The sequence below is a fragment of the Oncorhynchus nerka genome, linkage group LG20 (assembly GCF_034236695.1).
Source record: "Oncorhynchus nerka isolate Pitt River linkage group LG20, Oner_Uvic_2.0, whole genome shotgun sequence".
NCBI classification, from domain to species: Eukaryota; Metazoa; Chordata; class Actinopteri; order Salmoniformes; family Salmonidae; genus Oncorhynchus; species Oncorhynchus nerka.
Genome location: NC_088415.1, coordinates 80,819,093 through 80,832,032, shown reverse-complemented (window position 1 = coordinate 80,832,032; position 12,940 = coordinate 80,819,093). Strand labels below are relative to the sequence as shown.

Below are 12,940 nucleotides of genomic sequence, written 5' to 3'. Positions count from 1 at the left end.
CAGTTACCTGCACATCCAATACAAGCCATAAAAGGAGAGACATCGCCACCTGTGGGTAGAGAATGAGAAAAGCGTCTTTCCACCATGAGTTTTGAACCATCCTATTTTTCCAGGTAAATTAAAAGAGATAAACCATGTATTTTTGTTTACGTTTGAGTGTGTGTGTGTGTGTGTGTGTGTGTGTGTGTGTGTGTGTGTGTGCATGTGCGTGTGCGTGCGTGCGTGTGTGTGTGTGTGTGTGTGTGTGTGTGTGTGTGTGTGTGTGTGTGTGTTTCTGAGTGCATAAATGCATATGCTTGTGTGTGTGTGTTTGTGTTGCTATACTGTATACTGTGTGTGAAAATATAAATAACTGCCATGGTGGTGTAGGCAGTGTAATCTGTACCCAGCAGGCTGGATCCCCACTGTGTGAGAGTCAGTGTATTGTTCCTGCAGCGCGTCAGATAACAACTCATTAACATACAGAATAATTTGGCTGCAAGAGACACTCTACCATCCATCTGCACTGAGATGATAAATATACACACACACATGCGTGCACACACATGCACGCACACACACACTTACCCTGTCTTTTTGTCACTCTTTCTCTCTCTCTCGCTCTCTCTCATACACTATTTTTTAGGTGGACAGTATGACTATAGTCTCCAGTTTGCAAGTAAATGTATGTTAGGCAGTCCAGTCACAGAGCTAGTTATGGAGGTCACAGTCCAGTCACAGAGCTAGTTATGGAGGTCACAGTCCAGTCACAGAGCTAGTTATGGAGGTCACAGTCCAGTCACAGAGATAGTTATGGAGGTCACAGTCCAGTCACAGAGATAGTTATGGAGGTCACAGTCCAGTCACAGAGATAGTTATGGAGGTCACAGTCCAGTCACAGAGCTAGTTATGGAGGTCACAGTCCAGTCACAGAGATAGTTATGGAGGTCACAGTCCAGTCACAGAGATAGTTATGGAGGTCACAGTCCAGTCACAGAGATAGTTATGGAGGTCACAGTCCAGTCACAGAGATAGTTATGGAGATCACAGTCCAGTCATAGCCGACTGTGGAATACTGGAGAGGTCCTAAAACACCTGGTTGTCTCGCCTTTCCTAGAAACACTGCACTTTGTTTTTGTGATGTGTGCAAGTGGAGCAAATATCACAATAATTCATACAAAAACAGAAACATATTTTTACTGCAATATTATCGTTAAGTAAAATGATTGATACATTATTTGTAGCGTTTATGCATTATATGTAGCGTTTATGCATTATTACTTTGTCTGTGGTTTACTTTTTGGTTTTGTGTCGCATCATCAATGAATAACTCTCCATGTTGGTTGTGATTGTTTGGTAATGCTTCAGACAGTCTGCGGGTGTGGAGAATCTAAATACTGTGAACCACTTTCACAATGGCAGGATATCCTGAAGGTCACTGAGCCATGCTGACCTTTGCAGGAAGTTGTCACTTGCTTAGAGGAAGTGAAGATTCCAGACTGAAGTGGGAGTGTTTTACATGCCTTGTGTGGGGTTATGGATTTACTTCACATTGCTAGGCAGTAGGATATGTTACAGGGAGAGATTGGTCCATTTGAGATTAATTCAGCTTTAAAATGTAAGAACAAGTTGTTGTCAAATATTCCTAACATATTAGTTCCATAGTCTTAATTCTATATGGGTAATGATTCCTGTGAAATAAGTAAATAACAAAAATGCATAACAAAAATGTACAAATCTGTGTTATAATTATGATTGAAAAAATTGTCTAGTTTATAACCCACAATTGTCATGGTTTACAAAACACATAAGGAGTATTTTGTATGGCAGTATTTTGAGTTTTTGTGTCTTCATTTTATTCAGCATTTGATATAAAAGTCATTGCATATAGTCATAGATATATTTATCATACAACAAACATGCTTTTTTACTAAAAACAACAATGTCCCTTTGCTTTACTGTAGTTCATAAAATAGTAACCAAAGGTACCAAGATAGGCTACTAAATGTCTGCTGAAAAAGCAGCAATCAAATAACCAAACAGGGATGTACGCCTCACTGTTTACTGACATAAAACTGCTGATGTTGTTGCTAATCCCAACAGAGAAAAGGAGGGCATATTAAGAAGGTGATATACTAAGTGTACCATACCAAATCACAACTGCATTACAATGAAAGAAACATTGAAATAGAAATGTATAATATACAAAATGATTGGGTGAGTCATCATACGATTTCATTGGACCTCAGTTACGGAAATACTATTTGTACCTCTTGACAGGAGAAATGGTCATTTATTATCCACTGGTATCTGTAGTTGCTAGTTACCTTGCTGCACATAAGTCCATCATCTACATGCTATGGCAGTGTGTCTCAGAAATCAGATTGTACTTGATATGTGTGTGTGTGTGTGTGTGTGTGTGTGTGTGTGTGTGTGTGTGTGTGTGTGTGTGTGTGTGTGTGTGTGTGTGTGTGTGTGTGTGTGTGTGTGTGTGTGTGTGTGTGTGTGCAAACGGTTCACAGTCAGTTGCCATGTTACTCTGGGGTGTTTTACTTAATGCTAATCAGTAATGTTTGACAAAAAATATACAAATAAGGTACCACATTTCTATCATTATATGTGTTTGTCATACATTTTCTAGCGAACATGTTGTTTGTCCACTGTTGAATGAATGTAATCAGGAGCACTGAGCAGAATCTAAAAAAATGTTTTTAAATGCCTGAAAACCCAGTGTAAAATATATCAAACTGCCTAATCACATCACTTGACATGAACCACTGTAAAAATATTTTGGTAGGTAATGATATATGTGCATGTTTGATAATGTGTTGTGAGTGCTAAAACCTTAAGATAACACATTTTCAAGCAAATAATTGTCTTTAATGCTTGTTTAAGTGTGTATTTTATTGTGAGGATTTGACATCAAGCCATTGCTATCAGTGAAACAGCTATGCTGTTGTCATGTTGTTGTCGTAAACTTGACTACTCAGAAGAGTTAGAATGCCCTCATTGACAACTGGTGAAGTTGGATCCTAACCCAAGGTGAGAACATCCCATTGCCATTTCCTGGTGTAAACCTCCATTGCGTCGCCTCATGGTACCATGGCATGAGTGACTTCTATGATGATGACATAGGATGTATACTTCTCATGACATGATAATGTAACAGAAGCACACTGTATTTGAACATTCACAACTCAGGAAATATGAGGTGTTCCTCAACCCAGGTCATAGACAGCATTAAAAGCATGCAGAATTTACAAGTCTTTCGTTTTGTCAACCAATTGACCGAATAAGGACCATACCAAGCAAGCTGCCATTGGATTCAGTATGAGCTGATTAGAATCCTGACGAAGTGAAATTCTGTCATCAGCATGCTTCCAGAACCTAAAGCACTGCTCTTTTGATGAATCTCAGAGATGCTAGGACCCTTGTCATCCATATTTAAGCCATCCCTCTTTCAGGGAAAAAAGTCAATCCATGTGTTTTACTGTGGTCCACCATCAACTCCGTCATCATCAACTCCATCATCTTCAACTCCGTCACTATCATCGTTATAACTGTCACCACCAATATTATCATCACCATCATCGCTGACTGCCGCTGTCTTGTGGACGCATGTTGCGTCGCAGTTCCCTACCGCGCGGGGCGGGCACAGTCCTCTGGCCTGTGGGTGAGTCCCGGTCCTCGGTGAAGCTCTCGGGGCTGCCGTCCCCATCTGGCAGACTCCCACAGCTGGACCCAGGCGACAACGTGCCCTGGAGGAGCAGGTCGTCCTCCGTGGCCAGTCCCACCACGTCCTGACAGGGACCCTGGGGTCGACCCTCACGGCCCCCCACCAGTAGCCCTGTCTCGTCGCCCACGGCCACTGTGCCACCTCCGTCCTGGTCATCCAGCAGGTTGGACAGGAAGCTGATATACTTCATGGCCAGACGCAGTATCTCATTCTTGCTCAGCTTCTTGTCCGGTGGGTGGGTGGGGATGAGCTTCCGGAGCTCGGAGAACGCTCCGTTGACGTTCTGCTGCCGCCAGCGCTCCCGGCTGTTGGTGAAGATCCGCCGTACGATCTTTGGCTGGCCAGCTGGCAGAGGAGAGGAGGAGGAGAGGGGGATGGGTGGGGAGGAGAGGAGAAGGGGAGGGGAGGAGGAATAGGAGGAGAAGGGGAGTAGAGGAAGAGGAGGAGGAGGTGAAGGAGGAGGAGGATGAGAAAGGAGGAGGAGAAAGGAGGAGGAGAAGAGAAGGGGAGGAGAAGGTGATCAGGAGTAACGGGAGATATACGGGATGTAGGAAGGGAGATGCACAAATGAAAAGTAAGACTCAGTCAGTCCAAATGTTTTATCATGTCAATTTCATTGTTAAAGTCAGGCTTGCTTATTCTCTTAACTCCTCTACAGAAGTGGACACTTCAGATGTAAGTTTTCCTCCTCACGAGGTAAATTAAAAACGATAAGTGATGAGAATGTGTTAAAACCTCTCTGGGATCGCCAACAGCCAGGGAAAGTGCAGGGCGCCAAATTCAAAACAACAAAAATCTCATAATTAAAATTCCTCAAGCATACAAGTATTTTACACCATTTTAAAGATAAAATTCTCGTTAATCCAGCCACAGTGTCTGATTTTAAAAATACATAACAGCGAAAGCACCACAAACGATGATGTTAGGTCACCACCAACTCACAGAAAAACACAGCCATTTTTCCAGCCAAAGAGAGGAGTCACAAAAATCACAAATAGAGATAAAATGAATCACTAACCTTTGATGATCTTCATCAGATAACACTCATGGGACTTCAAACCAAACGCGCTAACAAAAGGAGGTATTTGGACATGAATGATGAACTTTATCGAATAAATCAAACATTTATTGTGTAACTGGGATTCCTGGGAGTGCATTCTGAGGAAGATCATCAAAGGTAAGTGAATATTTATAATGCTATTTCTGACTTCTATTGACTACACAACATGGCGGATATCTGTTTGGTTTGTTTTGGTCTCTGAGTGCTGTACTCAGATTATTGCATGGTTAGCTTTTTTGGTAAAGCTTTTTTTCAAATCTGACACAGCGGTTGCATTAAGGAGAAGTTTATCTAAAGTTCCATGTATAACACTTGTATTTTCATCAACATTTATGATGAGTAGTTCTGTAAATTGATGTGGCTCTCTGTAAAATCAGCGGATATTTTTGGAACTACTGAACATAACGCGCCAATGTATACTGAGATGTTTTATATATATATAGGAATTTTATCGAACAAAACATACATGTATTGTGTAACATGAAGTCCTATGAGTGTCATATGATGAAGATCATCAAAGGTTAGTGATTAATTTATCTCTATTTCTGCTTTTTGTGACTCCTCTCTTTGGATGGAAAAATGGCTGTGTTTTTCTGTCAATAGGCACTCACCTAACATAATCGTTTGTGGTGCTTTTGCCGTAAAGCCTATTTGAAATCGGACACTGTGGTGGGATTAACAACAAGTGTATCTTTAAAATGGTGTGAAATTCTTGTATGTTTGAGGAATTTCATTTATGAGATTTCTGTTGTTTGAATTTGGCGCCCTGCACTTTCACTGGCTGTTGTCATATCGATCCCGTTAGCGGGATCTCAGCCATATGGAATCATGTAGTAACCAAAAGTGTTGAACAAATCTAAATATATTTTATATTTGAGATTCTTCAAAGTAGCCAACCTTTGCCTTGATGACATATTTGCACATTCTTGTCTTTCTCTCAACCGGCTTCATGAGGTAGTCACCTGGAATGCATTTCAATTAACAGGTGTGCCTTGTTAAAAGGTCATTTGTGGAATTTCTATCCTTCTTAATGCATTCGAGACAATCAGTTGTGTTGTGACAAGGTAGGGGTGGTATACAGAAGATAGCCCTATTTGGTAAAAGACCAAGTCCATATTATGGCAAGTACAGCTCAAATAAGCAAAGAGAAATGACAGTCCATCATTACTTTAATGAAGGTCAGTCAATCTGGAAAATGTCAAGAACTTTGAAAGTTCCTTCAAGTGCAGTCGCACTAATGAGGAACTTCACAGGAAAAGAAGACCCAGAGTTACCTCATCTGCAGAGGATAGGTTCATTAGAGTTACCAGCCTCACAGCCCAAATTGCAGCCAAAAATAAATGCTTCACAGAATTCAAGTAACAGACACGTCTCAACATCAACTTGTTAGGAGAGACTGTGCGAATCAGGCCTTCATGGTCGATTGCTGCAAAGAAACTGCTACTAAAGGACACCAATAAGAAGAAGGGACTTGCTTGGGCCAAGAAACACGAGCAATGGACATTAGACCGGTGAAAATCTGTCCTTTGGTCTGATGAGTCCATATTTGAGATTTTTGGTTCCAACCGCTGTGTTTTTGTGAGACACAGAGTAGGTGAATGGATGATCCCCTCATGTGTGGCTCCTACCGTGAAGCATGGAGGAGGAGGTGTGATGGTGTAGTAGAGATTTTCTGGTGACACTATCAGTGATTTATTTAGAATTCAAGGCACACTTAACCAGCTTGGCTACCACAGCATTCTGCAGTGATACGTCATCCCATCTGGTTTGCGCTTAGTGGGACTATCATTTGTTTTTCAACAGGACAATGACCCAACACACTTTGAGATGGTTTGGGATGAGTTGGACTGCAGAGTGAAGGAAAAGCAGCCAACAAGTGCTCAGCAAATGTGGGAACTCCTTCAAGACTGTTGGAAAAGCATTCCAGATGAAGCTGGTTGAGAGAATGCCAAAAGTGTGCAAAGTTGTCATCAAGGCAAAGGGAGCTACTTTGAATAATCTCAAATATAACATATATTTTGATTTGTTTAACACTTTTTTGGTTACTACATGATTCCATGTGTTATTTCATAGTCTTGATGTCTTCACTATTATTCTAAAATGTAGAAAATAGTTTTAAAAAATAAAGAAAAACCCTTGAATGTGTAGGTGTGTCCAAACTTTTGACTGAGACTGTATGTTACCCATTATCATATACACTACATATACAAAAGTATGTAGACACCCCTTCAAATTAGTGGATTTGGCTATTTCAGCCACATCCGTTGCTGATAGGTGTGTAAAATTGAGCACACAGCCATGCAATCTCCATACACAAACATTCGTAGTAGAATGGCCTTAATGAAGAGCTCAGTGACTTTCAAGGTGGCACCGTCATAGGATGCCCCCTTTCCAACAAGTCAGTTCGTCAAATTTCTGCCCTGCTAGAGCTTCCCTGACCAACTGTAAGTGCTGTTATTGCGAAGTGGAAACGTCTAGGACAAACAACGGCTCAGCTGCGAAGTGGTAGACCACACAAGCTCACAAAACGGGACTGCCGAGTGCTGAAGCACGTTGCGGGTAAAAATTGTCTGTCGTCGGTTGCAACACTCACTCCCGAGTTCCAAACTGCCTCCGGAAGCAATGTCAGCACAAGAACTGTTCATCAGGAACTTCATGAAATGGGTTTCCATGGCCGAATAGCCACACACAAGCCTAAGATCACCGGAGCAGTGGAAACGCATTCTCTGGAGTGATGTATGACGCTTCACCATCTGGCAGTCCGAAGGACAAATCTGGGTTTGTCCATACACAAAATGGTTTGTTGAGATCGGTGTGAAAGAACTTGACTGGCCTGCACAGACCCTGACCTCAACCCCACCTTTGGAATGAATTAGAATGCAGACTGTGAGCCAGGTCTAATCACCCAACATCAGTGCCCGACCTCACTAATGCTCTTGTGGCTGAAAGCAAGTCCCGGCAGCAATGTTCCAACATCTAGCGCAGGGCTGCCCAAACCTCTTCTTGGAGATCTCCTGTCCTGTAGGTTTTCAGTCCAACCCTCTTCTTGGAGATCTACTGTCCTGTAGGTTTTCAGTCCAACCCCAATTAAGCATATCTGATTCAGCTAGTTAAGGTCTTGTTGAGCAGCTAATTAGTAGATTCAGATGTGTTCATTTAGGTTTGGACTGAAAACCCACAGGACGGTAGATCTCCAGGAAAAGGGTTGGGCAGCCCTGATCTAGTAGAAAGCCCTCCCAGAAGAGTGGAGGCTGTTATAGCAGCAAAGGGGGGACCATCTCCATATTAATGCCCATGATTTTGGAATGAGATGTTCGACGAACAGGTGTCCACATTCTTTTGGTCATGTAGTGTATTTTCCAAAGTAGTTTTTTAGATATTGGTACATGAAGCCGATTAACAATATCGGCGGCTCACGCCAGAAACTGTGGGATGCATTTGAGAAATAGAATATCCCATTGGTGCATGCCATTCTCTTGGAACACACCCAACCTTCCTTAATCCTCCAGTTTACTATGCAGCAAAGCCTTGGCATGGCAGCACCTAACTCCCTCCACCCTCCCTTTATTCTACAACTGCATTTGACTGTGAGTGGGGGATAGAGAAAATGAGATGCAGTATATTATGTTTCTAAGAAGCTAAAACCATAGACATCAGATGTATATTTGACCATTTCAGAAGATTAGGTTTAGTTAGGAGTTCTCTAGAAGTTGGTGGTCAGTAGACTATTTTATTAAATACCTGCCCATGTTACAGCCATGCCAGGGGATAAATGGAATGGGATGACGTTGGGATGAGGAGAAGATTGAGGAGAAGACTGCAAGCAGCAGGAGGACACAGCAGAGGTGCGTCTTACCATACTTAGAAAGATCTAAAAATGTGCCTACCCTCGTCAAACTCAACCTCGTAAGGCGCTGGGCGGTGCTTTGCCCTGTTGCTGGGGTACATGAGGTATTGTTCCGACTCTCCTCCAAGGCTAGTGACAGAGAAAATATATGAGGCACAGGGGACCATAGACACACACTATTTACACACAGGCACATATAGGCTATAACAGCTCACCAATATGAGGTATGAAGCAATACCTAAATATTTCATGAAATTGATAGCCTAATTATAGCCTCTATAATATATGCCATTAAGCAGAGGATTTTAGAAAAATGACTTTAAGTCATGCATGCATACATTTTCAGGATGGGTGGTCCCGGAAATCAAACCCACTATTCTGCCATAGCAAGCACCATGCTCTACCAACTGAGCTACAGAGGACCACAGATGGTCTCAGTGTCCCTACTCACAACCAAAACACATCATCTATGTGTGAGTATAGGCAGTAGACTAACCTGAAATCCTCCACATTCAAATGAGTCAAGGAAAAGACTGCAATTAATGAACATAGGTAACCTAGAGGTAAAGGCACTGACAGATACCCTTGTGAAGGTAGATTAAGCCAATAGCCTAGATAACAAGCAACTACATTCACTTTTGCCCGTTTCTCATTTATTTTAATTTTTAGGGAGACTATAAATACATGTGTTGATGTATGCGGTAGGCCTAATACTGTAGGCTACATATAGTTATTCTACCTTAAAAAGAAATGACGATGAATAACATAGGCTTATAGACTATATTCTTTAGAGTGAAATAAACCTATCAGGAAAACATAACATTTGTTTCAAATGCATAAAGGCTAGGCTATTTGATGTTTTATTATATTTTACCTGTTGATTGCGGAGAGAGGTTGCGCCAGGTTGTAGAGCATTGCTCGCGCTGGGAGAGGGAAAGCGTTTGGGCTCAGCTGAACCATTCGGGCGTCGTTCAGCGCGTCTCGGTGCGGCAGCGGCAACGGCACGGGTGGTCTGCGAAGCTCCGTGATCGGTACCGTGAGACTGTCCGTTCTCTGCTGTCCCGCCTTTATATCGTCTCTCCTCGAAAGCTCGATTACTGGTACTTCCCCTTTCAGGTCAAGAGCGTCGTAAGCGGTTTCCTTGGCAACGCCGTTGAGGATGATGGTCCGGTTGCGCGGGTCCCGCAGAGGCGCGTCATCTGTTTTAACCCCCTCCCCTGGGAAGTTCTCCTCTTTCGAGTCCTCCGGGTCTTTGCATCCATTCCCCCTGATGATGGAATCCTGCTTCAGTGGGCTGCACGATTTGGCACCGGGACTTCCAGGACAAAGCTCCGGCTTAATTTTTTCCATAATTTCATCACGTTGTAGTTATGTCCTGCCTTTCCATAAATCAGCTGTCGAAAACACCACACTATGGGGCAGAATTTTTTTTCGTAAATAGATGCATGCGATAGTCTAAAATAAGACGTGTTTGATTCTTCAAGTCAGATTCAGATTCTAGACTTTCCCCCGTCAGTTCATCACTCCATGATTCCATCATTATAACGCTGTTATTATGCTGTGAAGGGTCGTGTGTATAAAGCCCCACATTTTAAAGAGAGAATGTGTTGATTTCGTTTAGTCTAGAAATTAGCAAGAAAATAACCCCTAAAATGCAGGCATCTGCACATCAAATTGTTACGTGTTTTTGATTCAAAACGGGTGGTGCATGTCGTAATCAATGTCCCAAATAATCATCACCAACACGTTTCCATGTCATTTTGTAGGATATGGTCGAGTTACTTATTTTCCACATTTTGGATTAGCCCCTAAATAAATCCTAGAAGGCTCACCGAAGGGTGTTCTATTATGAAAAAATAGGCTAGTTCTACTTCTTGAAATTCTCCGAATACCTATGGACATCTTTGAGTGCACCACATTGAATATGTTTGAAAGAAGAAGAAATACATTCAACGCGAATAACGAATAGGCCTACAAAGAATATGAACAGCACAAGGTGCCTACATTATGAGAGGTCAGTCAAAAATAGTATTGAATTAACTGCTTTTGATGGTCATTCGTTCGTGTTGTTCTTTGAAGTCCGTTCCCCCTCAAACAACTGTGCTTTTACTCGTACATTATTCAAATTTCACCAACAACCTGACCAAGGCCTATGGGGCAAGCATTCAATGTTGCATTTGAAATGGAAATTGGTGTTGATGTTTTCGAACATGACTTTTTATTCAAATCCTCTAACGTTTTTATTTTGTTGTTGCAAGAAAGGCCACTTGAAAGCCAATTTGCTCTTGAAATGATCTATTATTATGGGCCTATCTAATTTAATGTATTAATTAATGTATTATTAACAAGAGAGTAAGTGAATAGGATTCTTAAAAATACCTAATCCAAAGGCCTTTATAACGACCCTATAATGTTTTTTTTTCTCTCTCCCACAGTTTAAGCAATAGCCTAAGATCCAATACAGACATTTGGAACAAAGGTTGGCATAACTGAGCTTTTGTAAGAATTTTGGATGTATTTTTCGTTCCATTTCTTGTTTTACGGTAAAGGCCTAGATGCTGTAGTATTGAAGTGTGTAGCCTACCATAACTCAGAACAACGAAGAAACCACAAGGCAATCTTTTTTAACTGTAGGCTACAACCTACCACTGTCAATGAGACAATGACAATACATATTTATATCCATACAGATTAAAATAGGCCAAAACAATCCGTTTTAATCAATAGCCACATAATTATTTAGGCCTAGGCTAATGAGCCTATAATTGTGGGGAGGGGGGGTTAAATCTGAGAAAAATAATAGGCCCTATAGCGTTTCTAATGCTTTCCAAAGTGTCCAAGGAACGAACAATAACGAAAAAGCTCTTCAAACACACTCCTAATTGGAATTCAAAATAATTCGCGTGCAAAGCAGGCATGGAAAATGAAACATAGATGAATTGTATGCGCTTACCGTTCCCGACGTGTTGTTGATGTCAGTGTGAAAGTGGAGCCATTTTGTGAGTGGGTCATCCATGTCTGAGTTTTTTTGTGCTGGTGAAGTGCAGTGTGGAACTGGAAGTGAGGTTTGAGTTATTCCTCATTGCGTCCAGGACGCCCGCTCAGTTTGTGCAGCGGAACACGACCGCAATGTGGCCAGGCGAGATAAGCGCACGGCAGCGGCCTCTTCGTTCCCGATAAGACCCTAAACCCATTATTTATTAAATGATTCATTATTATTTGGCTGTCGTAGGCTATATAGGCTTGTGGAGGGCAAAGCATAAAAAGATATGGATGCAACTCCAGTAACTACAACGATGCGAGGAATAGGTTAAAGGTTAATCGAGGTGATTACATGTTTCTGATCCAATTTTTTCCCTGGAAAACAAACAAATATGTATTTAAGGTATAATATGTTTATCTTTGTCGTGCATACGGCTTAAGGGCATATCAACATTAGGCTAAATAACCCTATCATTTATAGAGTAAGCCTGATAATAATAGCCATATAATAATTATAGCCTAATAATCATAATGATAATCATTATAGTAATATACATTTCAGTTGAATTTAGGTCTAATCTCTATTATATTCGTTAATAAACAACAATACTTTGCTGCATTTCTGAATGTACAAATGGATCCAATATCAAAGGACTTCTGATAGGCATAGTGTCATTGTTTTTATGTAGCCTATGTATGGAGTGGCCAGACCTGGGATTCATGGCAAATTTAGCGGGTCTCCCCCGGGGGAGACACGGGTGAGAGAGATAAACCCATATCAGCTCCATTCGTCGGATTAGTGAACGGAGAAATCAGCAGTAAAGCGCCATCACCATCACTGGATGACATATAAGGGGTTTCTCGTTGAGACAAAAGTTCGGCCTATGTCCTCTCTCCTCCAATACCAGGAACCGATAAGTGGTCGAGGAGTGTGTCAATTCATTAGTAGGCAAACGAAAGACAGCCCTCCCCTCTTCGATAGCCTCTTTTTGGCAAGGAAGCAGAAGCATATACTACTGTGGAAGAGTTTCGATACTGTATAGTGTTCGGGCAAAAAAACAAAATATGCACCCCTTGAGGTCCCGAGGACCGAGTTTGTAAAACGCTGGCTTAAGGGCTTCCGTAGAATAGAGGTGGATATAGGTTTATTGCTTAACTAGGCCTAGGTTAAAACACTTGGCCAATAATATATGTGTATTCTACAAAGACGTGTTGAGAGACATTTAGTATTCAGAAACCTTTATAAGTTTCAAACTGCGGAGAAAACCTAATCAGGTAAAGTTAAACAGAACACCTGGAGACACCTGAGCCACTTGCACTGATAATTCCTTCCTCT

General features: G+C 41.6%; 1 protein-coding gene across 1 annotated transcript; it reads right to left on the bottom strand.

The window, feature by feature from the left end:
- Positions 1-1,811: 1,811 nt before the first annotated feature.
- Positions 1,812-11,664, bottom strand: LOC115103214 (T-cell acute lymphocytic leukemia protein 1-like). Its single transcript, XM_029624001.2, has 4 exons — positions 11,576-11,664; positions 9,497-10,033; positions 8,663-8,751; positions 1,812-4,060 (listed from the first exon to the last, which is right to left on the bottom strand). Exons 2-4 carry the CDS (start codon positions 9,970-9,972, stop codon positions 3,567-3,569), a joined length of 1,059 nt encoding a protein of 352 aa, XP_029479861.1. The 5' UTR covers positions 9,973-10,033; positions 11,576-11,664; the 3' UTR covers positions 1,812-3,566.
- Between the last annotated feature and the right edge of the window lie 1,276 nt (positions 11,665-12,940).